Source organism: Balaenoptera ricei, chromosome 5 (assembly GCF_028023285.1).
Source record: "Balaenoptera ricei isolate mBalRic1 chromosome 5, mBalRic1.hap2, whole genome shotgun sequence".
NCBI classification, from domain to species: Eukaryota; Metazoa; Chordata; class Mammalia; order Artiodactyla; family Balaenopteridae; genus Balaenoptera; species Balaenoptera ricei.
Genome location: NC_082643.1, coordinates 71,936,735 through 71,964,205, shown reverse-complemented (window position 1 = coordinate 71,964,205; position 27,471 = coordinate 71,936,735). Strand labels below are relative to the sequence as shown.

Below are 27,471 nucleotides of genomic sequence, written 5' to 3'. Positions count from 1 at the left end.
TCAGGTATTCAACAGATGCAGGCACATCAAGTTGTTTGTGGCGTTTTAATCCGCTGCTTCTGAGGCTGCTGGGAGAGATTTCCCCTTCTCTTCCCTGTTCGCACAGCTCCTGGGGTTCAGCTTTGGATTTGGACCCGCCTCTGCGTGTAGGTCGCCTGAGGGCGTCTGTTCCCCGCCCAGACAGGACGGGGTTAAAGGAGCAGCTGCTTCGGGGGCTCTGGCTCACTCAGGCCGGAGGGGAGGGAGGGGTACGGAGGAGGCGGGGCGAGCCTGCGGCGTCAGAGGCCGGCGTGACGTTGCAGCAGCCTGAGGGCGCAGTGCGTTCTCCCGGGGGATGTTGTCCCTGGATCACGGGACCCTGGCAGTGGCGGGCTGCACCGGCTCCCGGGAGGGGCGGTGTGGAGAGTGACCTGTGCTCCCACACAGGCTTTTTGGAGGCGGCAGCAGCAGCCCCAGCGTCTCACGCCCGTCTCTGGGGTCTGCGCTGATCGCCGCGGCTCGCACCCTTCTCTGGGGTTCGTTTAGGCGGCGCTCTGAATCCCCTCTCCTTGCGCGCAGCGAAACAAAGAGGCAAGAAAAAGTCTCTTGCCTCTTCGGCAGCTGCAGACTTTTTCCCGGTCTCCCTCTCAGCCAGCTGTGGTGCGCTAACCCCTTCAGGCTTTGTTCACGCCGCCAGCCCCAGTCCTCTCCCTGCGATCCGATCCGACCGAAGCCGAGCCTCAGCTCCCAGCCCCGCCCGCCCCGGCGGGGGAGCAGACAAGCCTCTCGGGCTGGTGAGTGCTGGTCAGCGCCGAGCCTCCGTGCGGGAAGTGCGGGAACCTCTCCGCTTTGCCCTCCGCACCCCTGTGGCTGCGCTCTCCTCCGTGGCTCCGAAGCTTCCCCCCTCTGCCACCCGCAGTTTCCGCCCGCGAAGGGGCTTCCTAGTGCGTGGAAATCTTTCCTCCTTCACAGCTCCCTCCCACTGGTGCAGGTGCCGTCCCTATTCTTTTGTCTCTGTTATTTCTTTTTTCTTTTGCCCTACCCAAGTACGGGGGGAGTTTCTTGCCTTTTTGGAGGTCGGACGTTTTCTGCCAGCGTTCAGTGGGTGTTCTGTAGGAGCAGTTCCACGTGTAGATGTATTTCTACTGTATCTGTGGGAAGGAAGGTGATCTCCGCGTCTTACTCTTCCGCCATCTTCTCTCCTCAGCTAAAAAATTTTTAATTAAACTTTAAAATTCCTTTTGCTCTTGCCTAATGCTCAAATCAATCTGATTAATTTACCAACATCCTGTCTAAGAAAGGCTTCAAAGAGGATCTTCACTTTTATCTTTCATAAAGAAAGCCAAAGAGAAATTGGGAAGGTCTAGGGTTATTCCTAGTAATGTTTTTAGGAAGAAGGTGCCTGTCAGGTTAACACAAATGACCGAAACAATAACTTGCCTAGACCGCCTCCAAAAACAAAGGTATGAAAAGAACTTTGTCAAATTTACATACACTGTTGATGAGGGCGTAAACTGGCTCAACCTCTATGAACAGCAATGTGGCAAAATTTAAAATGCATATACCTTTTTTCTTTCAACAATTCCCTTTCTAGAAATAGCCAGTCAACGTAGTCAGATATAGTAGAGTGTACCAGTATATTCACAGCATCTTTATTTGTAAAAGTAAAAGATATGAAACAACATAAATGCCCCCTACAGGGTGATTACGCAAATAAATTATGGCATTTCCATACAACTCAATACACTGTAGTAAATTTTTTTACAAATAGCTTATTATTTACTAATATAGAACCAAATCCAAGATACACTGTCAATGAAAACAAGCTAGGTTCAGAACAGGGTATGCAGTAGTCTTCTTAAGAAGTTCCCCCATAGGAAGATATAGCTGGGCTTCTATTTGCATTCAGAGTATGTATGGAAATTTGCCAATGTTGTAGCTCCTGTGGCTTAAGGTAGAAAGGATGCTTATTATTAAATTTGAATTTTGAATTTTTAAAATTTTGATTATACATTACTTTGTGAAAAGGGACCGTGTAAATAGTTTTTTTTAAGAAAAGTATTTTGTCAATTCCAGCGTGATATCAAATGTTTGTATGAGTGGACGAGCCATATGAATTTAAGTAACTCTCAGACACCACAGTCCAGAAAACCAGCCCAGGCACGAGAAAACGGAGGGGTAGTGGAAACCCAGGTAGGATATCTAGAGTCAGGATCCTTGGGTTTGCATAGATACATAAGCTAAACTGGAGTTGGTAAATATGGTGTAAACACTGATCCTAGGATAATGTTTCTTTACTGCTTATATGCTCTCTACTGAATATAGGTAGACCAGGGCCTCAGAGGTGAATCTGACAAATGTCCCTAATAGTGGGGAGTGTGAGGCATCAAAAGCCATGAAGGACGAATTTTGTTGTTGCTGTTGCTTTTGTTGTTTTATCATTAGGTTGTAGCAGGAGAGGAAGGTGGGCTTTGACACACAACATAGATGTTCTCCTCCTCATAAAGCCAGACTTGCTGCAGATCCCAGCAAAGACATTGCTAGGAGGCTAGTAAATAAAGGAAGGGCCTGGGATAATAATAGCTATAATAATAGCCATCATTTGTGGGGCACTTACTAAGTATGAAGCACTGGGCTCAGGGCTTCGCATGTATTATCTCTTTTAATCCTCACAGCCATTCTATGCAGTTGGTGTTTTGATTGATAAGGGGACTGAGACTCCTGGAGATAAATTAACTAGCTCAACTTCTCACCGCTAGTGAGCAGCAAAGAAAGACTCATATTCAATCTGCCTGATTTCAAAATTTTTAATCACAAAATTTTGATACCAACTGGTAGGCATGATTCAGGGCTGGGAAGCCTGGAAATGAAAGTCATCGTCATTATGATGTTGTCTTTTCTCTCTCTCACCCTGACAGGATCACAACCACAGCTGCGTGTATGATGGATCTACGAAGATACCCTCTGGATGAACAAAACTGCACCCTGGAGATTGAAAGTTGTGAGTTACTTGGACAGGGGAACAAAAAAGAGGGATGTTTGCTTGACCCAATTAAATTCCACCTTGTACTGAGTAATTGATACCGGGATATTTTTAGCTACACTACCCTGCCAACTTTTCAAAGGGTTCACAGTAACATTTTCCTCTGTATTGGAGGCTTAAGGTTCATTTCAATGCGATTATCTTTTTGAACCATTAAGGAAAGTCCACTTATTTTAGCTGGACAATTTATAAACTCATGCTTTCTCCTTCTCAGAATCGAATTTCTCCTAAGACCTTCCAATACCCAAGCTGCGTTAATAAGAGAGCAAAAATATTTCAATGTGAAAAGACTTTGTGAGATTGTTTTTGGCTCTATAGTCTGTCCGCCTGAAGGACTGTAAATTGTTGTCTTTTAGAAAAACACTATGGTAAAGTCTTGTGTGCAATTGTCTTTCTTCATGGGAAGAACAAGAAGATAAATGGTATTCATGAGGCTTGTGGTTTAGCTTTGTCCTCTTGAGCTGTTTTTTCATTGATTGCTTTCTTAACAGTTAGAATATTTTAGTCACTAAGTTTTAATCTGATTGATTATCTTGGTTTCATTGTTTCTCAACCATCAATATGCAGACATTTGATCCCATTTATTGTGAATACCAGGCCAAGGCTTTTTTTTTTTTTTAATTTAATTTTTATTTATTTATTTATTTATTTATGGCTGTGTTGGGTCTTAGTTCCTGTGCGAGGGCTTTCTCCAGTTGCGGCAAGCGGGGGCCACTCTTCATCGCGGTGCACGGGCCTCTCACCATCGTGGTCTTTCTTGCTGCGGAGCACAGGCTCCAGACGCGCAGGGTCAGTAATTGTGGCTCATGGGCCCAGTTGCTCCGCAGCATGTGGGATCTTCCCAGACCAGGGCTCGAACCCGTGTGCCCTGCATTGGCAGGCAGATTCTCAACCACTGCGCCACCAGGGAAGCCCCAGGCCAAGGCTATTTCCTGGTTTTCAGGGGCACAGAAAGTGCAATAGGTAATTAAGAGCATTGCAATGCCACTTAATGTAATGTGAGAATAGACAGATACTTACTTAGATCATTTAAAATGCTTTCCAGGTCTAAACATCAAAATGGTAAAGAAAAATGGGAAAATTCCAGGTGATCCTCTAATATTATTAAACAATAAATGTATTCCCCATTGTCTGATTATTAAGTAATTACATTCATTTTCTAGTTTTACTGAATACAGACATAGAAATAGATAAAGATGCTTATGTAGATATATAGATTCAGACCTAGACATTAATCTAGTACCACTAGAACCTGGAATGAATAACATTCATGATCTATTCTTTAATTAATATTCTAACTTTAAAATGTATTATATAAATACGTTGGCTGAAAGTTATTAATATATGAAAGTATTAATGGTGACTTTTGGTTTAAATGCCAATGACAACCAAATTCAAACTATAGGAATGAAATATAAACTCAGTCATTTATTACTGGTTAATAATATTTTATAAATAAGACAGAACTTTATCTAAGCAAGTAAATCATTAGCTTTTGAAACTGACATGGAAAGAGAAGGATGCTCATTCATATAAGTTATCTTTTGCCCTTGACCTCTCTTCCATTGATTGTGATTTTTTACCTTTGCCTATGCCGGAAGGATATGACAGTCTGTCAAAATTCCAAGATCTTATGTTTACATCATTCACTTGAAGAATGAATTTTGATGAGTACTTGAATTGATTCTGTGCATAAATTACAAGTGCTAAAATTATCAACATTTTCTCCCAAAATGTATATTTTATGTTATAATGCATATTGAGTCTTTCTATTATTATAGGTTTACATTTTTCTTTAAGAAGGCAATTTTCTTTATTCATGTTAGAAAATAGATGACTTTTAGGTCCATTTATCATATCGTACAATGACCAAAACTATAAATGAGGCAGAATTAAACATAACTTTTGCAGAGCAGGGATGAGGGGTGCCAAAACAATCAGAGAGTCCAAAGTCATCATAAGATATGGTGTCAGGCAATAAGTAGTGACCCAGGCATATGACCATCATTGAGGCAATTCAGTAAGATGCAATCAGTTATCTGGGCAGATGGATGAGGCATGGTAACTGGGACCCTAAGATCAGTTAATATATAGGACTGTAGGCAGACAGTGACCATCATAAAGTGATCCAGCAGTAGATCACAGAACTCTAGTCCCTAAAGATGTTTACCTAAAGCAAAGCAGAAACTCAGGCCTGCAAGAATTTGTGTAATGAGGAGTGTATGAAGACAGGAACTTGGGGGAAAGGGAAAAAACAGGGAACTGACTTCTATTTGCCAGACAAAAGCTAGGCATTAATAAAACACCTCTGTAACAGAAGTCTTTCTAACAGCATTTAAGAGACAGTGTATCTGAGGCTCAGAGAAGTAAAATAACTTACCCAGGGCAACAAGGCAAGGATACTGGTAAAGTGAGGATTCAAGCCCAGGTAATATATTCTCTATAATAGAATCTTGTAATCAACTGCTGAGCAAGGAAGCAGAACGTCAATGATTAGAAGTATAGCACCAATCAGAACAACTCCCAGCTAGATTGAGGATGCTGAATCAACCAAAGACTGGTCTATATTTCCTGAAATTATCCCCGATAAAGGTTAGAGTCGATCCCAGAAGCTGAAGCAGAATTTAGCTCAGGGCAAGGGTCAAATGATTGCAACTGTGGATAAAGGGTAGTCTGTGGATGCAGGAAACCAAGTAGTCCTGATTCCATTGACATTACCAAAAAAAAAATTTAAGCCTCAAATAACAACATTGCTTAGCTCTAATACTTTCCTTAAGATCCCTTCTTAACAATAGATAAACCAATGTAAAGAGATCTTAAATCTTAAGGGTAATAACTTCAAATGACAAAGTAACATATGGCAATTATAAGGAGTCCAAATGAGCTTTACTTATTCCTGCCTAAGTACATAATCGATATGCTGCTAAGTGTTAATAAATACTGAATCTGTTATCCATCTATTTTTTAACTCTTCAAGAAAAAACATGTGTTAACATTATTTGCTGAAACAGATCTCCCTGAACTGTCATTTTATGAAGACCATAACTGAGCTTTAAAGTGATTACAAATGAGTGGTTCTAGTGTCAGCTGGGGAAAAGGAATGATAAAGTAGACATTTCACCAATATAAGATTGAACCAATCATACTTTTGTAACCAATATAGTAGAAACTTTACCTACCTTACGAAATTTACTGGTTTGTATTCTCTTCCATTACAATCCCAAGGATGGGGAAATGTTTTTCTTGGTCAGGTCCTTTGAGACAAATTAAAGATGTTTTGCCTTTCTTTAACATCATCTACTCTAGTAAAATGAGGAAGGCCATAAAGCCTTGTTAAATTGAAAACTTCCTTGAACTTGGAGCACATTAATAGCTTCATAGCCCTGGGATGTTATAAAATGAGTTAATGGCACATGGAAAAAAATCAATCAAGGAATTTAGTATTAAGAGGATTTGGAATTTGAAATCAATAAAGCTATCACATAAAGGTTTGATAGCCACAAGCCTCATGGAAATATAGAAAGGCTTTGGGACAACAATCATGAAGTAGTCTAATGCCTCTTCCTATATATTTCCTGCAGCAACTATTGAAGAAAATCTCAACCCTAATCTTACCCTCACTGTCAGCAGATAATGCCACCTCTCAGTACCTCCCTCACCCCCCCAAAAAAATAGAATCCATTTCGGTTCCGAAATCTCTCAGCAGTCTCACCCGTCTTCTTCTAAATGCCCTTATATCCTCACCATTCTAAGTTAGCCCGCTGTATTTAAGAGGAAGGGATTCTCCTCTTCCTTTTATAAGCTGACCCTGACCCTTTTCTTCCTCCTCTGGTAATTGATTTTCTCAAATTCACACACACCTCCAGCCCCGATCTTTCACATCCTCAGTCTCACCCTCTCTGCTACCTCTTTTTTCACAGCCTAAAAACAAACTGAAAACTCCTCTCGTCACAAAACATCTCTACTCTACCCTCCCACCTCCCCTTCAGCTTTTCCTAATCTCTCTACTTCCTTTTTCTCAAAACTACTTGAAATAATGGTATATATCTGTTGTCTGTGGCCTCAACTTCCCCTCAACCCACTGTAATCTGGACCCTGCCTACCCATCTCCCAAGTCCACTGACACTGTTCTCAGAAAGGTCACAAAGGATCTCTCTTTACATAACATCTTTATTCCAATGATCTCCAAATGTATAGCTCCAGCTCAGATCTCTTTTCAGCTCCAGATTGATGTACATCGCACTTTTCTTGGCATATCTACTTCGATGTTTCAAAAGCATCTTAAACTTAATTTTCTCAAAACTTATTATCAATTTTTCCCTCACAAGTGAGTTTCCTTTCCAGCTTCCTTAATCTCACTATCCAGCCAGAATCCTAGGATTAACTGTTGACAGCTTCCTCTCCCTCACCCTCCTCCCATCCAATCTATTGTCAAGTACCATCCATTCTACTTGCCAGATATTTATCAAAGCCTTTCATTTCTCTCCAGCCCACTGCCACCAATCTTCTCTAAACCACCATGACTTCTTGCCGGAATCATTGTAGCAGTCTTGCTATTGGTCCTCTTATTTTTACCCTTGACTCCCTCCAACTTATTTTCTACCCAGTAGTCAGAGTCGTCTTTGCAAGATGTCAATTGGATCATATTATTCTGTGCTTTAAAATACTCAAAGACTCTCATTGCACCAGGAAAATTCTCCACACTTCCTAATTTGACTTACAAGCTTCTGAGTGACTGACCCTTCCTCCATATCCCATTTTCCTCTGAAACCATCTTTCCCTTGCTTACTGCACTAAATTCCAGCACCACAGGTTCTTTGTTTCTTGCAGACTGATCTTTCTTTTATCTCATTATCTTCACCATCTTGTTCCTTCTGGTTAAAATGCTTTTCCCCATGATGGTTCTTTTAGCTTTTCCTCATCTTTCAGTTCTCATTTAAGATGCCACCTCCAACAAAAGGCTTTTCTGAGAATCCAAACTTAATTAGTGAACACCCGGTATTCTCTTTCAAAATTCTATTACTTTCCCATATAGCACTTAGTGTTTGTTTGCTTCTGTGTTTATTGTTTCTTCCCTCTCTGGATTAGAAACTCCATGAAGGAAAGGATCATTGTTTTGTTCACAGCACAATAATTAAAACCCAGCCTAGTACCTGACATTAAATATCTGTGAAGTGAGTGTATGCTAAATTTCTTGGCTCCAAACTTTTTGAGTCTTTTGAATTTTGAAAGATAAGTCTAGTCTTAATTTTTTTCAGATATGATTTAAGGAAGGTATTTTTTGACTTGCAGTAAAATATTCTTTCATTTATACAATTTTATATTCATGCTTTAAGACCATCTCAAAAATTTAAGATTGTAAATATTCAACCAAGAGCCAGATAGGGGAAAACCTAACATTTTAATTATTTTAGGAATTTTCAAAGGCTGGTAAATGTGATAAACCACTATGGTCTTTTTGCTTCACTTCAGTCATGAACTGTCTACATCCCTCCCACCTGAGCCACAACCAATTTATCAAACAAAGGTAACATTTAGTGATACCTGGTTATTTTTATACTTGTTTCTTATTTTTAAAAAATGGCTTGGAAACTTTTAACTTGGGCATTGTCTTAATGTATTCAGTTTAATGAAGCATCTATTCAATCCATCTCTTAGTCTCAGAATATTGTCATTGTATTGATTTCAATGTCTTGGCAGTAGCAACATCTACACAGAATGTCAAGCCATAGTCATGTTTATTTCCAAAATAATTTTTTTCCTTGTCCACAAAAATAGCAAGTGATAAGAAAAACGTGTCTAATAAAATGACCTAACAAGTGTGGAAAATTCCCTGAGAAAATGTGAGGTTTACAGAGTTGAAATGCTAAGTTTTCATTATATAATATGTTACATTAACACCTGGAAATAACATTAAGTATAGTGTCCAGACATGAGGCAGGAGCAGTTCTACAAAAGCCTGCTCTTGTAAAGTCACACGTGGAGAATGGTGCCCAGTTCTTAATGCCATATTAAGATAATTTCCTTCAGAGGAGGAGACCAAGATATTTAGGAAGAAAATTTTAGGGAGGCATAATAGCCATTTCTGAATGTTTAAATGCTATCATAGAAGAGAAATCTTATGTTTGGTGTTTCCCAGGGTATTAATCAGGATTCTCCAGAGAAACATAACCAATGGGATGTATACAGATAGAGAGAACGAGATTTATTACAAGGAATTGGCTCATGCAGTGATGGAAGCTGATAAGTCCCAAAATCTGCAGGGTGAGTCAGCAAACTAGAGAGCTGATGGTATAGTTCCAGTCTGAAGGCTAGCAGCCTTGAGACCCAGGAGGAGCCGATACTTCAATTGAGTCTGAGAGCAGGAAAGGACTGATTGTCCCAGTGCAAAGATAGGCTGGAGGAAATCTCTCTTACCCTGTAGAGGGTCAGTCATTTTGTTCTATTTCAGGCCTTCAAGTGATTGGATGAGGCACACCCACATTAGGGAGTGTAGCCATTTAAATGCTAAGCTCATCCAAAAACACCCTCAGAGGAATACACAGAATAATGTTTGACCAGATATCTGGGCGCCGTGTGGCCCAGTCAGGTTGACACATAAAATTAAGCATAACACCCAGAGTGCTAGATTTGAACCCATTCAATTCAAATAGCATTTTTTAAGTGGTGACCACAAGCCACTCTGTGTGCAAATAAGTAAGTGCTGGTGATACAGCAGCAACCGAGCAGACAGGTGGCAGAAGTAGCGGGAAGGTAGATGTAGAATTGAAAAAAAATACTATCCAATGAGCAGAAGGGCCCATTCATGAAAAAAGCCCCCCCCTTAAGAAAGACTTCCCCGCCAACAGAGACACTTCAATTAATTGGAAATGGCCACCTACCAGTTTTAATGTAGAAAACATTCCTCATTGAGAGGGCTGTTAATTATATAACCTTAAAGATCTCTTCCAGCCCTAAAATCTAGCACTCTGGGAGTTTGTTCAATTTAGTTACATTACCAGTAAATTACTTTATGTGCTTGCCTGAGATATTGGTTATAAAGTGATCCTGATTTATAAAGGATATTAGAACATTAAAAAAAAGTTATGAATACATGAACATAAATACTCACAAGAAAAATATGAAATGTAGGACAATTATAAGCAAAGCCTTTGAATCATTCTTACTTTATTGCTGCCTTCCACGTCATTAATTCTGATCTGCAATAACTTAAAAATAGCATCTACAACAGGCTGCACACTTTCTATTCATGGATACTAAACACCAAAAATAACAGAAGTAAATTGAACTTCATGAATGATTCATGGCTTCCCTTGCGTTTCCATTGTCAAGGAAATTAGCAGCATTGGATATCTCCTTAGATAAATTTGATTTTGCCATATTCAGTAGACTACTTAATGAAAATGAATATTTCACATTTATGTTCATAGAATTGTTAATGAATTTTAGTGCCCATAGCTTTTTTGTTGAGCAGAGGGGTGGGTGTACGGAAGACAGGAATCTTTTCTGAATTAATTTATTCCTTTTTCCAGGCTGCTTTTTTGAAACTGTGGGAAAGCAGTCTTTCTGAAAAGTCTCTGATCTTTTAAAGTTAGAAAATAAAAGCCAGTGGGGGAATGGAGTTCCATTTATTAAAATTAGTTTCATAATCAACTTGTCTATAAAGTTAGCCATTTAGCTGTTCACTTCTACCCTATCGACAGTTTAAGTTTATTTTCCATGTATGGATAAGTGGCTATGTGGATGGATGAGGAGATCTCTGATTTACAGGTTTAGATTTCTGGAAATTTCTTCTCTTCTTGATGCTCTAATGGATGACCATTTTGCTACTAGCTTCCTAAGAGGAAGTCAAAATAAAGGGTATTGTTTTGTCTAAAGGTTTTAGGTATTAACCAAACACTTAAAGACACAATTTTGAATGGAACTTTGATCTTCTAGAACTGGACACCCTTGCTAAACTGAGGGCTTTGTTTCACTTAGGATCCAAACTTGATAATAATGACTGCTAATATTTATTGACTATATATTATGGTCCAGGCACTTAACAAAAATTTCCTATTGAACATTCACCAGAACCCTATTGTTTTACTCCATTTTACAGAGAAGGAAATCAAAGCACCAAGGCAGGTACTTGCCCAGGTCACAAAACTGTAGTGGTCCAAAAGGAATTTGAACTCAAGCAATCTGACTTGAACGATTTACTCCCCCTTCATACTGTCCTCAGAAAACTCCTTTCTAGCTTTCCCACTGTGTGGGAGTTGGGTGGTTTGGGGGTATGCTCTATCTGAATGCAAAGCAGACACCTGAAAACAAAGCAGGTTTTAATTGGTCCTTCTCCTCTCTGCTGAATCAGTCTCAATTCGGCTCCTACATGGGCATTTATTTTCCGACATTCTTGCCAACGAAACTGAACGTTGATATAACTTAAGAAAAACTTTTATTTTACCAGGTCACTTCTACAATTGCAACAGATCATACAATGATCACAAACCCTTCTTCTTCTAAATGGCTAGAGATAAGCTTCCCTAAATCGTTTTAGTACAGTGTTAGGCTTAACTGACTGCAATGGTGCTGTAGTTTCAAAGTCCATCCATTACTCATAATTGTGGTTCATGAACATCTATAACCTTGACAATGGACATATTCCTGAGAGGTCTTGACTTGGTTTGTTCTGTGAACCACATCCATATAGGAACCATATAATTAATATAGATAATTTAGTTTTCATTTCAGTGTCAATTTCCATGTTTAAACTGCTTTTTTCTTATCTTTAAGATCAAAGATTTTAAAAGGGAGATTTTTTAAAAATATTGATATCATGACCCCACCCCAGACCAATAACATCAGAATTTGTAGAAGACGAGCCCTTTGGCAAGCACTTTTTTAAGCTCTCCAGGTGATTTTAATATGCCATGTATGACTGCCACTGCTCTAAGGCTGTCATGCTTTAAATTTTTGCTTTTCAATTTTGTTCACCATCCCTTCTAATAGACCCAGCTCTCTAAATGGGAAACAGAATGGAGACATAGAAATGAAAGAAGAAAGTACAGCAAAGAACAGAAAATAGCACAATTTCTTTCAAAGAAAAAAAAAATCACTGAAATGATCAAAGGAAAAAAATTTTAACTACTCTTTCCTTTATGCCCTCTGGCAGAAGGCTCCATTGTTTTTTTCCTTTAAAGGTGCATGTCTTGACATAAATAGGTAGACCAAGGGACCCTGCCTTTCATTGGAATTAAGTGCTTCAATCAGATTTTCAAATCCATGTAATGAGTCAAGTTGTTACAAGATGCTACTCTATTTTAAAAGCCCTGATATATATATCATATATTGGTATGAATGCACTCAGTGAAACTTTAATTTGTATTATGATGCTGTGGTAAATGGAGTTATCTACTTGGGAAAGAGAGGCATGGGCATCAGCTGTTTTTGTAACATTATAATGTTAAAAAAAAAATTAGTTAACCATTTACTCCTGAATGAATACATAGCAACAGGCTTTACAGGAATAGTTTTTTGTTTGTTTCTGTTTTTTATTTCACTTTATTTTATTTTTTTAATTGAATGAAAGATTCTTTAAATTCTATAGTGCTTTACAGTTTTCAAAAGTTTCACATACATGATTTCATGTAATCTCATAATAACCCTTTTTCCCCCCACCCCTATGTTGCCCCTCCCCCTTCCCTCTCCCCACTGGTAACCACTAGTTTGTTCTCTGTATCTGTGAGTCTGCTTCTTTTCTGTCTTATTCACTAGTTTGTTGTAATTATTTAGATTCCACACGTAAGTGATATCATACAGTATTTTTTACAGGAATAGTTTTATCAAACCAAAATTGAGCAAGGTCCATTTCTTTCAACCATAAAAAATGAAACAATAATTTCTGTGTACATCTTCATCTCCCACACCCGGTCTCATAGGCACTGACTGTCCTCATTTGATTGTGTGAAAAAAGCAGATTTGTCGTAGCGCTCCCACTAGCTGACTGCATTGATTCCAAATAGATCGTATTCCCAGGACTGGGATTACATAGACCTACAATTCAGACAAGAAATTTCACTGAGTAGAGCCCAAGGGTCACCTGCTCTTACCTTAAAAACTGTCAGAGTGGAAACTCATCACTTGTCTGATATGTTCCCTGAGGTGCTTGTCCAACATTCATGTGCTTACAGGGATCTTGTTAAGATGCATTCTGGTTTAATGAGCTTGGGCTGGGGCCTGAGGGTCTGCATTTCTAACGTATACCCAGGTGATGCTGGTGCTACTGGCCTATGGACCACACTTTGAGTAGTAAGAATCTGGAGTAAGTTAAAAAAAGAAAAGCAAAAAGCCCTGTCTCACCTGTGCTCCTCCTCAATCTGCTTTCCCAGCCTGTTTGCTTCCTACTGAGATTTAAATAATTAGCCGTTGTCACAGTGGTTGCTCAGCACTTGATTCAAAAGAGTTTTGAGTTTTAAATTAACTGAGGCAGAAAAGTCATTTTCAGATGACCTGAATAATTCCCAAACACTGAAATCTGAACAGCTTAGATGCTGTTAGGCACCCTGGGCGTGTAACATTCCTGGCTTACTCTTTAATATATGGAAGATTCCCAGCTGTGGTAGGTCATTAGTACTCTTAAGCCCACACTAAAAATAATATTTGGTTGAATATTTTGTACTTAGAAAGGATTTAATTTTAATGAAGGAAAAAATAATAAATATTCTATTTGATTTTCTTTTTTTAAAATTTTTATTGGAGTATAGTTGCTTTACAATGTTGTGTCAGTTTCTGCTGTACAGCAAAGTGAATCAGCTACACGTATATATATAGCCCTTCTTTTTTGGATTTCCTTCCCATTTAGGTCACCACAGAGCACTGAGTAGAGTTCCCTGGGCTATACAGTAGGTTCTCATTAGTTATCTATTTTATACATAGTAACAATAGTGTATATCTGTCAATCCCAATCTCCCAGTTCATCCCTCCCCCCCCCCTTTCCCCCTTGGTATCCATATGTTTAATTTTCATGTCTCCAAACTAGAGCTTTTAGTGGAAGGAGCATAGAGTTATACCTTCACTATCTAGAGATCTGGGATTTAACGAGTCATTCTGAAGAACTCAAGTTTGCTAGACTTTAACTATTTTGACACAAATCTTTCTCAATAGAGAACTCTAAAAATCATTTATTCTTTTCTGATGATTCAGGGTCATAATTGTGATCATTTTTCATGATGTGATGAAGCGCTAGCTTCATCTGAAGCAAAGGGAGGTATAAGGACTTGTACTCTGATCCTCATGGTGACCTTAGTTTAAGACCTACTTTTTTAAGAGTCTTCCTTGGTGGAGAGATGAAGGCCCTTTTCTACATAATTAATGTGTCAATAAAAGAAATGTCCATCTCTAGTCAATTAGGCATATTTCTATAACTCAAAAAAAAAAGGCATTTTCCTGACAGAGTTCTCATTTTAAGTAACATAGTCTCTTCATTAGGGATCAGTAACAGCCCTTCACGAATCATTCATTTCAACATCTCAGCCATTGTCCAGGTCCTCAGTGTCACCTTTTCATCACCTTCTTCCATCCTTACTGCCATGGTGATTGGTTCTCAAGTCACCTGCATTCATGCAATGTCCAGTTACTGAGTTACACGGGTTTTTTACATGTAATACCCTATTCTCGCTGTTTCTGCCATTATTTTATCTCTTCTTCTTTGAATTTGTACATGCTATACATGCCAAAACAGTACCTTGTTCTTTAGAGGGAAGATATTTTACTTAATTGTCATCTGACTGTAGATGAGAAGTATTAGGAAGTGTCTCCCCCAAGAAATGCAAAACGATTATGATTTTTGCATTTACTGATTATTTACTTCAAACCTTTAATCTAGTAGCATAATCAAAGGGACAAGCCTGAGTTTGCTAAATTTTCACAGTTTCCTAACCAGTATGTAGAGTTATAATAAAACTAAATTTTCTTCCTAGGTTGCATGAAGTTTAAGAAGTATCCTTCTGCTATTGTGATACCAGGTCATAGTTACTCTTCTTAAAAGTTTACTTTGAAAAGAATTTCATGCATAAGCAGTATTTAAAATTCCACATTTTGTTCCATTTGGGGCTGAACAATAATAATCATTGAATAACAATAATTGAATATTATAAATATTACTAGGAATAATAATATGACTACAAGTGCTAGAATATAAATAGCAAAAGCTAAAGTGAAAGCGTGCTGAGATAGGATGTCTCAGATACTACATTCACTTGCCACAATGTAGATCGTGAAAAAAGCAGTCCACCTGGGTCAAGCCAAGCTCACCTTGGTCAAGCTGAGCAGTATCACCTTGGTCAAGGTGAGCAGTATGTTGAGTACACCTGTAGGTATGAATGCATGCAGAAGGTTTAAACATGACAAAGATGACACAGGACACCAGCCCATGAGAAGCACCTTTTAGTGGAAAGTTCTTTCTTAGCCAGTAAAGATCTACCTTATAAGTAAATTGATCTTCTCTGAATCAATCCTCTGAAAAAATGGAAGAATGGACTTGCCATCAACCAAATTGAGGACAGCATCAGGTAGAGCCCAGAAAAGTTTTTAGACATACTCAATTTGTATCGTCTATTAGACATCTAAGTGGAGATTCAAGTTTTCAATTGAAAGTCTAAAGTTCAGGGTAGAGGCCCTATCTGGAAATGTAAATATACAATTCATGAGCTTCTATATGTACTTAAACCCATGCATCTAGATGATATCACCAAGGTAATTAGTGTAGCTAGAGAAGAGGTCCAAGTGCTAAGCCTTGGCCAAACCAATACTTAGAGTTTAGGAAGATGATAGAAAACTCAAGAATGACAATTACTATCTGCAAATGCACTACATATAATAATTCATTTAAATTAAACCATGGCTCTGTCATAGGTACCATTATTGTTCCCATTTTACCAATGAGGAAATTCAGTCACAGTGGCATCACCTAATTTGTCCATGTTCACATCTAGTAAGTGGCAGAGACAAATCAGCAAAGGAGACTGAGAGGGGTGATCAATGGGGTAGGAGGAAGCCTAAGAGAGAAGAGTATTCTGGAACCAAAGTAAAAAAATATTCTAGAAAAAAAGAGGTGATCATCTGGGTCAAATACATATGATAAAACAAGTTAACTAAGAACTGAGAACTGATAATTGGATTTGGTAACATGGAGTTCTGGGAGTGAAAATCTAAATGCAGTAGATGTAAAGGAGGATAGGAGAAGAAAAAGTGGCCTTACCTGTAAAGTGCCTGGTACAGTGCTTAGCACATTTTAACTACTCAATAAATGGTGGTCATAGCCATCATCGGAGTACAGGGCAATCAGCTATTTGCTGTCAGAGAATTCTGAACTGCTTCAACTTTTGTATTAGTTGTAAGTACTCCTTTCCTCCGTTTTGTCACACTTTTCACTCTGATTGTTGCCACTGTTGTTGTCAATGTTCTCATCACTGTCCCCTCTTCGTTTCTAACCATCTTCTCCTATCTCTTGGTTTTCACCTTAAAAGCTGATTTTGTACATCACTAACCAATCAAACCCCTCTTCTCCTCGCCTCTTGAGCTGACTGATGACAGAGGGCCAGAAGCAACCACTTGTCTCTTGTTGGCTCTATTTGCCTCTTTCTAGGTTCCCAGAGGTTTCTGATTCTTCCATCATATGCAAGTGTTTATTGTGCATACACCATTCCTGACACTGTCAGTACTTCTAGGATGGCAAGATGACTATATCATGGTCACCCAAGGCTACATTCCTAAAACAGCATTTGTATAGATGCATGAATGCCATTCTCAAGAGATTTAAATTATTAGAAACTAGTTCATTCACCAGCAACATTCTGTTGCTATTTTAAATTAGCATCAAAGTCCAATGCACTTTTTTGTCAGGTTCACAGACCAGTGACTCAATTCCTTTTACGTTAAGTTGGGATCACTTAAAAACACTCTGTGGGCACATCTCTCTCCCTAACATTGACAGCTTAAATACAGCTTCTGGTTTCAGCATATTCCTGTGCATCTCATTGCTAAACAGACCACTTTTCAACATTCTATTGTGTGACCTATGAAGCACCATGCAGATGATTGCTCAGCCTGCTTTATAGACAAGGAAGTGACGTGACAAAGAATTTGGCCCACAATTCTTCTCCCTAATTCTCAGGAAGGAAATCTCCATTATTTGCTGCATTTGAAAAACTGTGGCCCCTACACAACTATAGGTAGAGTCTCCATTTCCTTAAGAGAGGAAAGGGGGGATGTCCAACCACTGGTAAATTTTCCAAAAATGTCCCTTTGTTGGTTTAACAGTCTCTACCTAAGAGTTTGGGGAATCAAGTAGAATGTCAAGTTAAAAAAAAAAAAAAACTTGGTTAATAATTCAAATGTTTATTCACCCACACACTTTCTATAATCCTTATCATTTATCATGGACTATTCCAGGCAGAACAAAATCTCTCTCCAGATGTACCTTGCAATCTATTATAGACAGATAGAAAAAAATCAAAACAAAGTCGCTGGTATAAAATATAATGCAGGAGTATGATATGCTGTGACAAGTGTGTTGAAGAAAAGAAAGATGGGGTAGAAGGATGGAGAGGTGTATGAGTAGAGGCAGACACATTTGCACACTGTTTGGGATCAGGAAGTTATGCAAATCCAATCATGTTAACACAAGGAGAGATAAGCCAGAGTGTGTCTACGGTTCATAGGTATTGAAAGAGCTGTTCAGTTCCACCAAGACACTCAGCCATTCCAAACTGTGGGCTCCAGTCTCCCCCTTGCTCAGTCCATTGTCCTGTCTGGCCTCAGTGCAATGAAAACACAGCGTCTGCTTTAAATAAATCACATATGTGAAACCCTAACCATGATCATTCAATAACTTCAGCATAACGTCACTGCCAGTGAGTAAGTAGAATTAGAAGTTATCTCAGTGATTTTGGGAAGCTTATTTGATGTGCCCCTTCCCCTTCCCAATGCTCAAGATAAAATGAGACTGCAACAGTGACCTTCTAAGTGGAGAACAGTTCACACCTCCATTCTGTGTGGTCTGAGAACTATCTTACACTGGAGCAATAAAGGTTCCATCCATTGTCCCATGGAGTCTCAGCCCCACAGTATGATGTCCTCTCTCAGTCACTGCCCTGTACGTTGACAGCCACACTGGACTAAGTCTCCCGGAGGTGGGTATGCATATAATCACCATAATAATTACACTCAGGCATAGTAGAAGTTCGTCACTTCTCTGGAAGTTGCTTTTATTGAACCTTTATCAATCTCCATCATTATTTGCATTTGACTAAATATGAATGTGAGTCTAGAGAATAATAGCATATATATATATATATAAGTATATATATACACACACATATATATATACATATATATGTATACACACACAATGCTTTCATACATTTTCATTTGAGTCCCCCAAAGAATACATTCCTAAAGTAGCATTTGTACAGATGCATGAATGCCATTCTCAAGGGTTCTCAAGAAAAGTAAGATAGTTATCATGGCTCCCATCACGCTGATGCAGTCCCCAAGCCCAAAAGAAGTTAAACGAATTTGCCAAATAGACAGGGTTAAAATGTGGTTGAGCCCCAACTAAATTATGGGCCATATGAGTTTAAATTCTCTTCTTTCCACTACAGGAAATTGTGCCCTGTTGAACCAAGTTCTTCTAAGAGAACAAAATAAGACACTTTGGAAAACTTCATTGACTTTCTTAGGTCTCAAAGGTATTCCTGAATGTTGAAAAGCAATAGTTTACTAAATAATACCTAGATGGCTTTTTAAAAAAAAAATCTTAACGGTTTTTCCCCAAGGTGCTAACTATAACTCTGTGTATATAAATGCATTGAGTTGAAGCTTAACATTCCCAAATTTAACATTTGAGATTCTGTTTCTAGTCGAGTTTCTATCAAGAAAACAGAAGAACCACTCAATATATTCAAGATATAGAAGGTTTTAATATAGGGAACTAAGAGCATACAGGAAGACTGGAAAAGCTGATGAGCTGAGGTGAAAGAAATCAACCTCAGCAACTTCAGCCTGGAGTACCCAAGCAGTGAAGGTGCTGCAATACTCAGGATCTCTCGGAAGCCCCACCAATTATCTCTGTCTCTGTAGCAAGGTAGAGGTCCTCAAGGGCTCCCCAACAAGTCACTGAATCTCATCTTCCCATGCATCTGGCAGCAATTGTCCCCAGAAAGTAATGGCCTCTCCTCCGCCATCTTCCAAATCTGGTACCAATGCCTCTCTTTGGCAAACTCTATCCTGGGGAAGGAGACCTCTGGGGAAATTGTTTCCAGCTTCTCTTCAATGACACTTGGGGTGGTGATGCCAAGTTGACAATAAACAAACAAACACAAGCATGTCAAAGTGATCTCAGATTTCCATGTCTCACTATTTATAAGTTTTCTGAAACACAACCTGGAATCCTATCCCCTAAATGACATAGGAAAGGAGCAAGCCACACAGCCAGGGAGGGTACCTCATCATTCATCCAGCTTCCCCGCCATGTAATCGACAAATATTAGATTCTATCTTTTTATGTGCTGTGAACAAAACAGACGTGGACCCGGACCATGCTTATATCTTGATAGGACTTTGTCCTCAACTCCTTTGAAGTTGCGTTTGGGGGAGGATTTATATGCTGTTGAGTCATTCACAAATTTGGGTAACATCAAGGTTCTGAGGCTGGCTCAGCCATCTTAACAACCAACTTTCCAAAACCACCCAATTCAGTCATAAAAGTAATCCAAAATACCCACTGAGTCATCAGAGGTCATTTCTTGATTCATGGCCATGCTCACATATGCAAATGTGTATAGCACTTTGTACTTACTGAAAGGTATTCTCTAGCATTGTCTTGTTTGACCCTCACAAATCATCTTGCAGGTATGGGCAGATAATTTTTCTCTTTTCATTAATGAAAAATTGAGGACACAGAGAGGGGCAATCCATTGTTTTATTAAAGACCAATGCTGGACTTGAAACTAGATCTCAATTTAGGGTCCTTTTACAGCATCCCACTGCCTCTTTTGTACTAAAAGAACTGGAATCAGCACTTGCTAGATGTGAAACTACAGAATTAAAAAGGCCTAGGCCTTCTAAATCATTTTTATTGCCCACTTGTAATTGTTCTTCCAGCTTAAATTCTGAACCAAAGTGTCTGGAAGTGTCCTCTTCTTTGTTAATGAAAAAGTGAGCAAATCTCCCTTAGACAGAATCCTTCTTTTTATGGACATTTTCTGCAATAAATAGGTCACTTGGTCATATCCATATCTGTGAGTAGTTTATTAAGTCAGATCTGTCTTAAAATATCTGTGTCTGACAAAAATCCTTTTAGGGAACTCACGCAATTGTGACAGAATCTTAGAACTAGAAGAGGACACTGAAGATTATTTAGGCCACTTCTGTCAGATACAGATGAGGAGAATGTAATTCTCAAGTCTCAGTGCCATTGAGGTCAAAATCACACAGCTAGTTACCTAGATGCAGACCTGTGCACAAAAGTCAGCTTTAAAGATTCCGTGAGCCCATGCTATGCTGCCAGTGTGTGGGGAGTATAGGAAAACTTTAAGAATATTCTCTGGATTAAAACCAAGTTATGGAGACATAAAACAATGAAAGAAAAATACAAAGCAGGAAATAATTGAAAAATAATGGTCTGTAAGCTGTAATTGCTGTAATTCCCTAGGGGAATAGATCAAGAATTTATTTTTAATCTCTACCTATTCTACAAAAGATGTGAGGCACTTCACAAAAAATACTTTCAGTGTAAAAGGATTAGAGTAAGCAGTTGTGGTGACCAGGACAAAGGGAAACTATGGGTGGAAAAATAATAAAGCAAAACCTGTTATTAGGGTGGACCATACAGTTGAGAGAAATGGACCCCAGATTTATCACTAAGTTTTCTAATGGCCAAAGCAAGTAAACACAATCAACTTATAAGAGTCAAATTGTCCATAAAACCAAACCTAATTTACTGTTCTGTAGTATTTCTCTAGTAGGTATTCAGAAAGAGGGCTCGGAGTTTTATCCAGTTCTTCCTTACACAATCCACCGGCGTGCTCTGTTGGCATAACACCAAAGTACAATTCAGTAAAGCAGTTCTATTAAATCCAAAATGATGCTGCTGAAGGACCCAGCAGTCTTGTGGTCTGGCTTGATTCAAAGGCATCATTCAAAGCATGTAGAGAATGGATCAATTACCTGACCCCAAAGTATTTCTTCCAAAATATTATTTGTGGTGATAGGGAAAGCAAGGAGCTCGTGGTATATATACTATTTGTCAAGAGCCAATGGTGTGTATAGTCTGTCATGCTGGGTGATGGATACTCCACAAGCTAGTTAATCAACCAAGCAGAGTTGAGTGTCGTTAAGGGCATTTGTAAAAATGAAAGAACCTAATTGTCACGTTTAATGCCTTTGTACAGGGCCAAATAAGGTCAAAACCTCACCCACCTAACTTAAAATATATATATATAGCCTGTTCTCGGTCAAGAGCAAAGCAGGCCTGAGACCACAGGTCAGAGAATTTAGGAGTGGCCTTCGAAAAGAGATGGGACTTGAACTGGGATGGACAGAGAAGAAAAGTGAGGAAATTTTAGGTTGAAAGAATCACATGATCACGTGGTGAGGGAGTTACAGATAGGAGATGAGTTGGTTTGTCATCAAAATGTGTGACTTTAAAATGCAGTAACAATGGAGCAAATCTAAACATAATTCAGCTTGATTTTTTTATAGCAATACTGCGAGTAGAAAGTTCTTTAATTTGATATGACAGCACTGGTTTGACAGGATTTCGAGCCCATGAATTCAGTAAGTGGGTTTGTTTTGATGACCTTTGCTAATTTGTTGAATGCCGTGAAAATCCCCTGCAGACTTTCTAACGGTTCCAAAGCTAAAAATAATGACCTCACTGAAGATTCTGTCAGCTGCTCTGATTCAGAGAATGGCTGAGAATGACTGATGGACTCTGGTTCCAAAATGAGGCTCAGAAATTTGCAACCTGACACATCTCGTACATACCAGAAAATGATGTCTGTCTAACTAGAGAGCAAACATAGGGTCAGAGGGAGCCATAAGCACTATCTCTTCTAAGTGAAAGTTGTAATTACATTAATACTTCATTGTAGGCTAACGCTGTACCAGGTATTGTGTTTCACATGTATTACGATTTTCATATTGTCCTCACAACCTCTCCATGAAGAAAGAAGTATCACTAGCTTCTAGATGTAGTAACAAAGATTCATAAGTTTTAAGTAACTTGCTTAAAGTTACACAGCTCATTAATGCCAAAGTTTGGAACCTAGGTCTTTCCGACTCAAAAGCTAGTGTTCTGAGGACTTCCCTGGTGGTCCAGTGGTTAAGACTCTGCGCTTGCACAGCAGGGAGCGCGGGTTCGATCTCTGGTCAAGGGACTAAGATCCCACATGCTGTGCGGTGCTGCCGAATAAAAAATATATACTAAAAATTTTTTTAAAAAGCTAGTGTTTTTAACCTCTACATAATACAGATTCTAAGCCTTGTAGGGGCCATTACTTTAGATTATATTACTAAAGTACTTTGTTAGGCAGTGTAAAGCCCAATTTAAAAAAAAAAAGCGCAATTCCTTGGTGAAGAATCAGGGAATTTGAAGGTTAACTAAGGACCTGCAGAATCATTAGCCCAACCCTCTAATTCTGGATGTGAGATCCTGAAGGGTGATACCAAATATGAGCTGTCCAGAGTTCTGCAGCTGGTTAATGGAGAATCAGGCCGTCCAGTTCACAACATCGTGCTCCTGAACATTGCCCCTGCTGTCTGCTCTGCGGCAGGTCAACAATTAGTTGTAAAATGTGAGAAAAGAAATGAGCCTGGGTATAAAAGAAACCTAAACATTTTACCACATTCAGTCAGGTCCACCGTGGAATTATATGGTTAGAGAACTAGATATTGGGTTTCTGCTTTTATAATGAAAACATCCTAAGGACCCAGAGAATATTAAAGGATAATTGTTAATAATTTGGAGGGGGGAAAATCACATACAAAGAGTCTTATATAACCAGGTTAAAATCAAACTTACTGATCTGTTTCAGCCCGCCACCTCTTTGAGTTCAGCAGTGAACATGAGCACAACTGCCAATTTTCATGGTTAGACTGAAAAATTGTTGAAATCTTCTTAAGTGTCAGTAGGGTATCTCCAACCTGTTATTGCCACTCAGCATTCTCATAAGTGTAACCCTCCATCTGTCTGTTGTCTTTTAGTGCCTGGTGAAGCATTTATCTGCATTACTAAAATGTACATCTGATCTTACCAAAATATGTGACTTCCTCCCTTCTCTGAACAATTGAATATCTTCCCTTAAAAACATACATAGTTTCAAGAATTGGCATCAAATAATCAGAAATGTTTGGTTAACTAGTTAATTATTTCAGTAATACATTCAGCAAGTACTCATTGCACCTGGATGGTACCCGGCACTGTGCTAGATGACGGTGGTGAGCAAAAGGAGAGAGGGTCCCTACCCTCCCTAATGGAGTGTCCAGGTAGGGGAGGAAGATAGGCATTGAGCAAAGACTTACACCAATACATCGCTATGCACTAGTGGTACTTTATACTATTAGAGGGTAAATGAGGGGGATTGGACTTATGGTGGTCAAGAGAGTTTCCTTGAGAATATATGTACTGTTTATAGATCTAAAGGCTGAGTAAGGAGTTAATGAGGCAAACAGGAGAAAAAATATAGTCCAGGCAGAGAGAACATCAAATTCAAGACCCTGTGGCAGGAGGGATCCTGGCAAACATGGTGGACAGAAATAAATCTAATGCAGTTGTAGCAGCAAGAGAAAAAAGACCATGGTGTGAGTTGAAGCTGGAAATATAGGCAGAGGACTTACCTTGCAGGATCTTATAAGAGTTTTGTCTTAAAAAAAAGAAAAAGAGCTTTGTATTTATCCTAGGAAGAGTGGATCACTGGAGGATTTTTGAGCTGGGGGAAGGCGGGTTAACATGATCAGATTTGTATTTGAAAAATCACTCTCGCTGTGGTATTGAGAAAAGATGCAGGTAGAGAAAGAAGATTAACCATTTTGAAGACTATCAGAATGGACCAGGGAAAGAAAGATGCTAGCTTGAATCAGGATGGAAATGGAAAGGAGTAGACGGGTGCAAGGGAGAGTTAGAAGGAAAAACAAATGGGACTTAGTGAAGAATTCAATATGAATGAGAAAGATAGAGAAACAAAAAATGGCCCCTACGATTACCAAGGATTTTTGCTTGGATTAGTAGATGAATGAGGATGTCATTCACCCAAAATGGGAATAATGGGAATGCTTTGGATTCTGAGTTGGGGGCAAGGAAGAGATCACAAGTTTAATTTTTGATTTCTTGATGTATGATATAGGTCCGAAGCATGGAGAGAGGTCTACCCTGAAAATATAAATTAGTGAATCATCTGAATATTTTTGATAATTATAGCTATAGGCATAGGTGAATTTCCCTGAGGAGATGATGCAGAGTAAGTAATGAAGAGTTAGGAGGCCTGAGGAACTCCAATATTTGATGATTAGGTAGAATAAGATAAGAATGGAAAAGAGACAAGGAAGGAACAGCCAGAGAAATAGGAAGAAAACCATGAAGTGCAGAGTTGCAGAAGCCAAAGAAACGAAGTAAAGTAAACCCTGGGTTCAATAAGCTCTAACCTGAAATATACATATACATATATATGCATGTATATATATATATGGCTTTGTCTCATCAGCAACATTGCACAAACTTCCAGTCAAGTTCAAATTGTAATAAAGCAAAGAGCATGGATTTCTAATTCCAGTTCTGATATTAACTCTCAGACCTTAGTCAGTTCAGTCTTTGTGATATATTTCTTTCAACAAAATTATGAAATGTCAGAATCTATTTACATAAATATACACACTTTATAGTCCTCTCATATGTACTGATCTTTGCTTCTGTAAGTTGTTTATCAACTTTAGAAATACTTTCTGACTTTGTATCCATGAAAATGCTAAGGATATTATAGTATAATAACCTGTACTTTTCAGAATATAAGAAATTCTTTTGCAGGATGACTGCAATATGCTTTATTGGTCTCAACTAACTTCATGCTTGAAAAAATATATTTAATTTATTACCTTACATCAGTTCTTATTTTTTCATTCAAAGTATTTTCCTCTTGGGCTTAGACTATAGATATATATAATGAGGTTTTAAGGCATTCATTAATTAATATATATCTAAATCTATTAAAGGTGGGATTTTCAATATACATTTCCTCAAGTAACTTAAATTTATGTGTACAATTTTAATATATCTGGCCTTAATGTATTGCAAAGATAACAAGCCCTACTGGCCAACTCCTCTATACCATAGTGGAAAAGGCATGGTGTAAGAATCAAACATCTCTGGGTTTGAGCCCAGATTTGCTACCTGGGCACGTTGTCGTTATACCACCCTCTGTCTCATTTGCTTCTTCTGTGAAATATGGAGAACAATACTCAACCTCATGAGGTTTCTTTAAGAAAATGTCTACCACATATAAATACTCAATAAATGTTAATGTCTTCTTGACATCACAATAATAATATGACAGAATAGTTGCCACCTGAAATCAGAACAAATTATGACTGTATTGTAAGCTGTTGAACTAGCATGCATGCCATCCAGAAAAATAATCACATGTTTTTCAATATATTCAGAGTGCTATGAGCGCTAATGACATGATGATAACAAATCAACCCTGAGTTTATGGTCATCTCATAGCTTGTGAATTAAAACATTTGATGATCCTCATCAATGTAGACAGTTAACTTCCATATGATTTGAGCAAAGAAAGTGATGGTTTCTCCTGCACTAGCTTTTAGGAAAAGATGCCCAACTAAGAGGTTTTCACAGAGAATTCCTTCAATAATGATGTGTGGAGTGAATGAATAGAGTGAAACAGAATGAGATAAAAGTTTATTTCCTTATTTTAGGAAATGCATAGAAGTTAGAGATTACGCTGATTTTGCAAATTTCACAGTTCTGTGGAAAACTCAGTGCTATGGTGTGTTCCACAATCATTCATTTAATCAATAGATAAAGTACTTTATTCTGTTGCTATGATATTAGGTGCCATGATGGTTAAAAAAAAAAATCATGTCTATAGGTCTCTGCCCTACAGACTTATAGTGTCAGATAGGAAAATCATGAACCAGATAATCACAAGGTTATTTCCAAAGCTAGTCAAATAAAGTTGTCCCCCCCCTCATCTAATCTTCATCTAATCCTTCCATTTTAGGCCAAGAGTGTCTATTATATTTCCCCAGCAAAACAATATCCAAATTGTTGATTTTGTTCCTTTTAACTTCACCATCCATATTGATATCATCTTCTTCAATGTACTGTTTTCTTCTAGATTCTGAGCATATAGGTACATTCTAATTTGCCTATTGCCTAACTGATATATTTATACTCACATTTTTTGGTTTGCATGTTTGGAACTGCTTATTTTGGATATTTTGTTTATTTTGTCACAGTAGTAAGTGTTTAATAAGGAGAAAGTATAGAAAGTTCAGAGATCTTTCCTGGCATACTTCTCTATCTAGTTTCTCTTCAATGTTTTTTAATTAAGCCAAAACTACTAAAAATATAAAAATGTAATAATGAATTCCATCAAAGTTCCTCCCACTTAAGTATTTTCTCTGACAGTGAGGTTAAGACACATTTCATATTAAGTGATTCCTTTGATATTTCCCTCACAAGTACATAACGTAATCATTGCTAACTTATTTTTAAGGTGAATCAAGATCAATCTTTAATTAATTTAAGTGAATGCTTTTGTAAGCCTTCTTGATATAAATGCCTTGAATTTGTCTTCTAATATGTAAAAGAATATTCCCTTTACCACCTTGAGAGATGAATTGGTATGTTATTTTTTTCTTCCTTATAGTAAAATGAGAATGGCAATACTTATCTTGAAATATCATTGAGACTGGTACATAGTAGGCATTCATTTTCTATTTTTATTTTTATCAGTAATACAGGTACATGGTTTAAGAATGCAGTAGTTTTCCAAGGTCTATTATAAAAACAGCAGTCTCCTGTTTGTCTCTGCAACCCATCTCCCTCCACTCCCATTAACCAGCAGTCACTGATTTCAACTCTTTCAGTTTGTTTTAATGTGTACCTTCACATGTCTAAATAATAGCACTACACTGTTAATTCTTGGTTTTTCACTTTAATACCTTGTACCTTTTTCACACACTCCCATATCCCCTCACTAACACACATACACATACTTCTTTCCTGTTCATCTCCCTAATATTGGTGTCTACTGATCAATCAATATCCATTAGTATTAAAATATTGAAATACTTCCCTTTAGGTTGGAAAATAGCTATTGCCTTGAAGCTCTCGAGCCCAGGACCACCCCTAGACCTCCCAGATATTTTCCTACCACAATCCAACAAGG

At 38.3% G+C, this 27,471-nt stretch overlaps 1 protein-coding gene across 3 annotated transcripts in view; it reads left to right on the top strand.

The window, feature by feature from the left end:
- GABRB1 (gamma-aminobutyric acid type A receptor subunit beta1) overlaps positions 1-27,471 on the top strand; it is a 395,676-nt gene that overhangs the window by 304,458 nt on the left and 63,747 nt on the right. For all 3 annotated transcript variants that reach the window (XM_059924117.1, XM_059924115.1, XM_059924116.1), the window contains exon 5: positions 2,898-2,980. In XM_059924117.1, the coding sequence (XP_059780100.1) occupies positions 2,898-2,980 (83 nt within the window). The remainder of the gene's footprint in view (positions 1-2,897; positions 2,981-27,471) is intronic.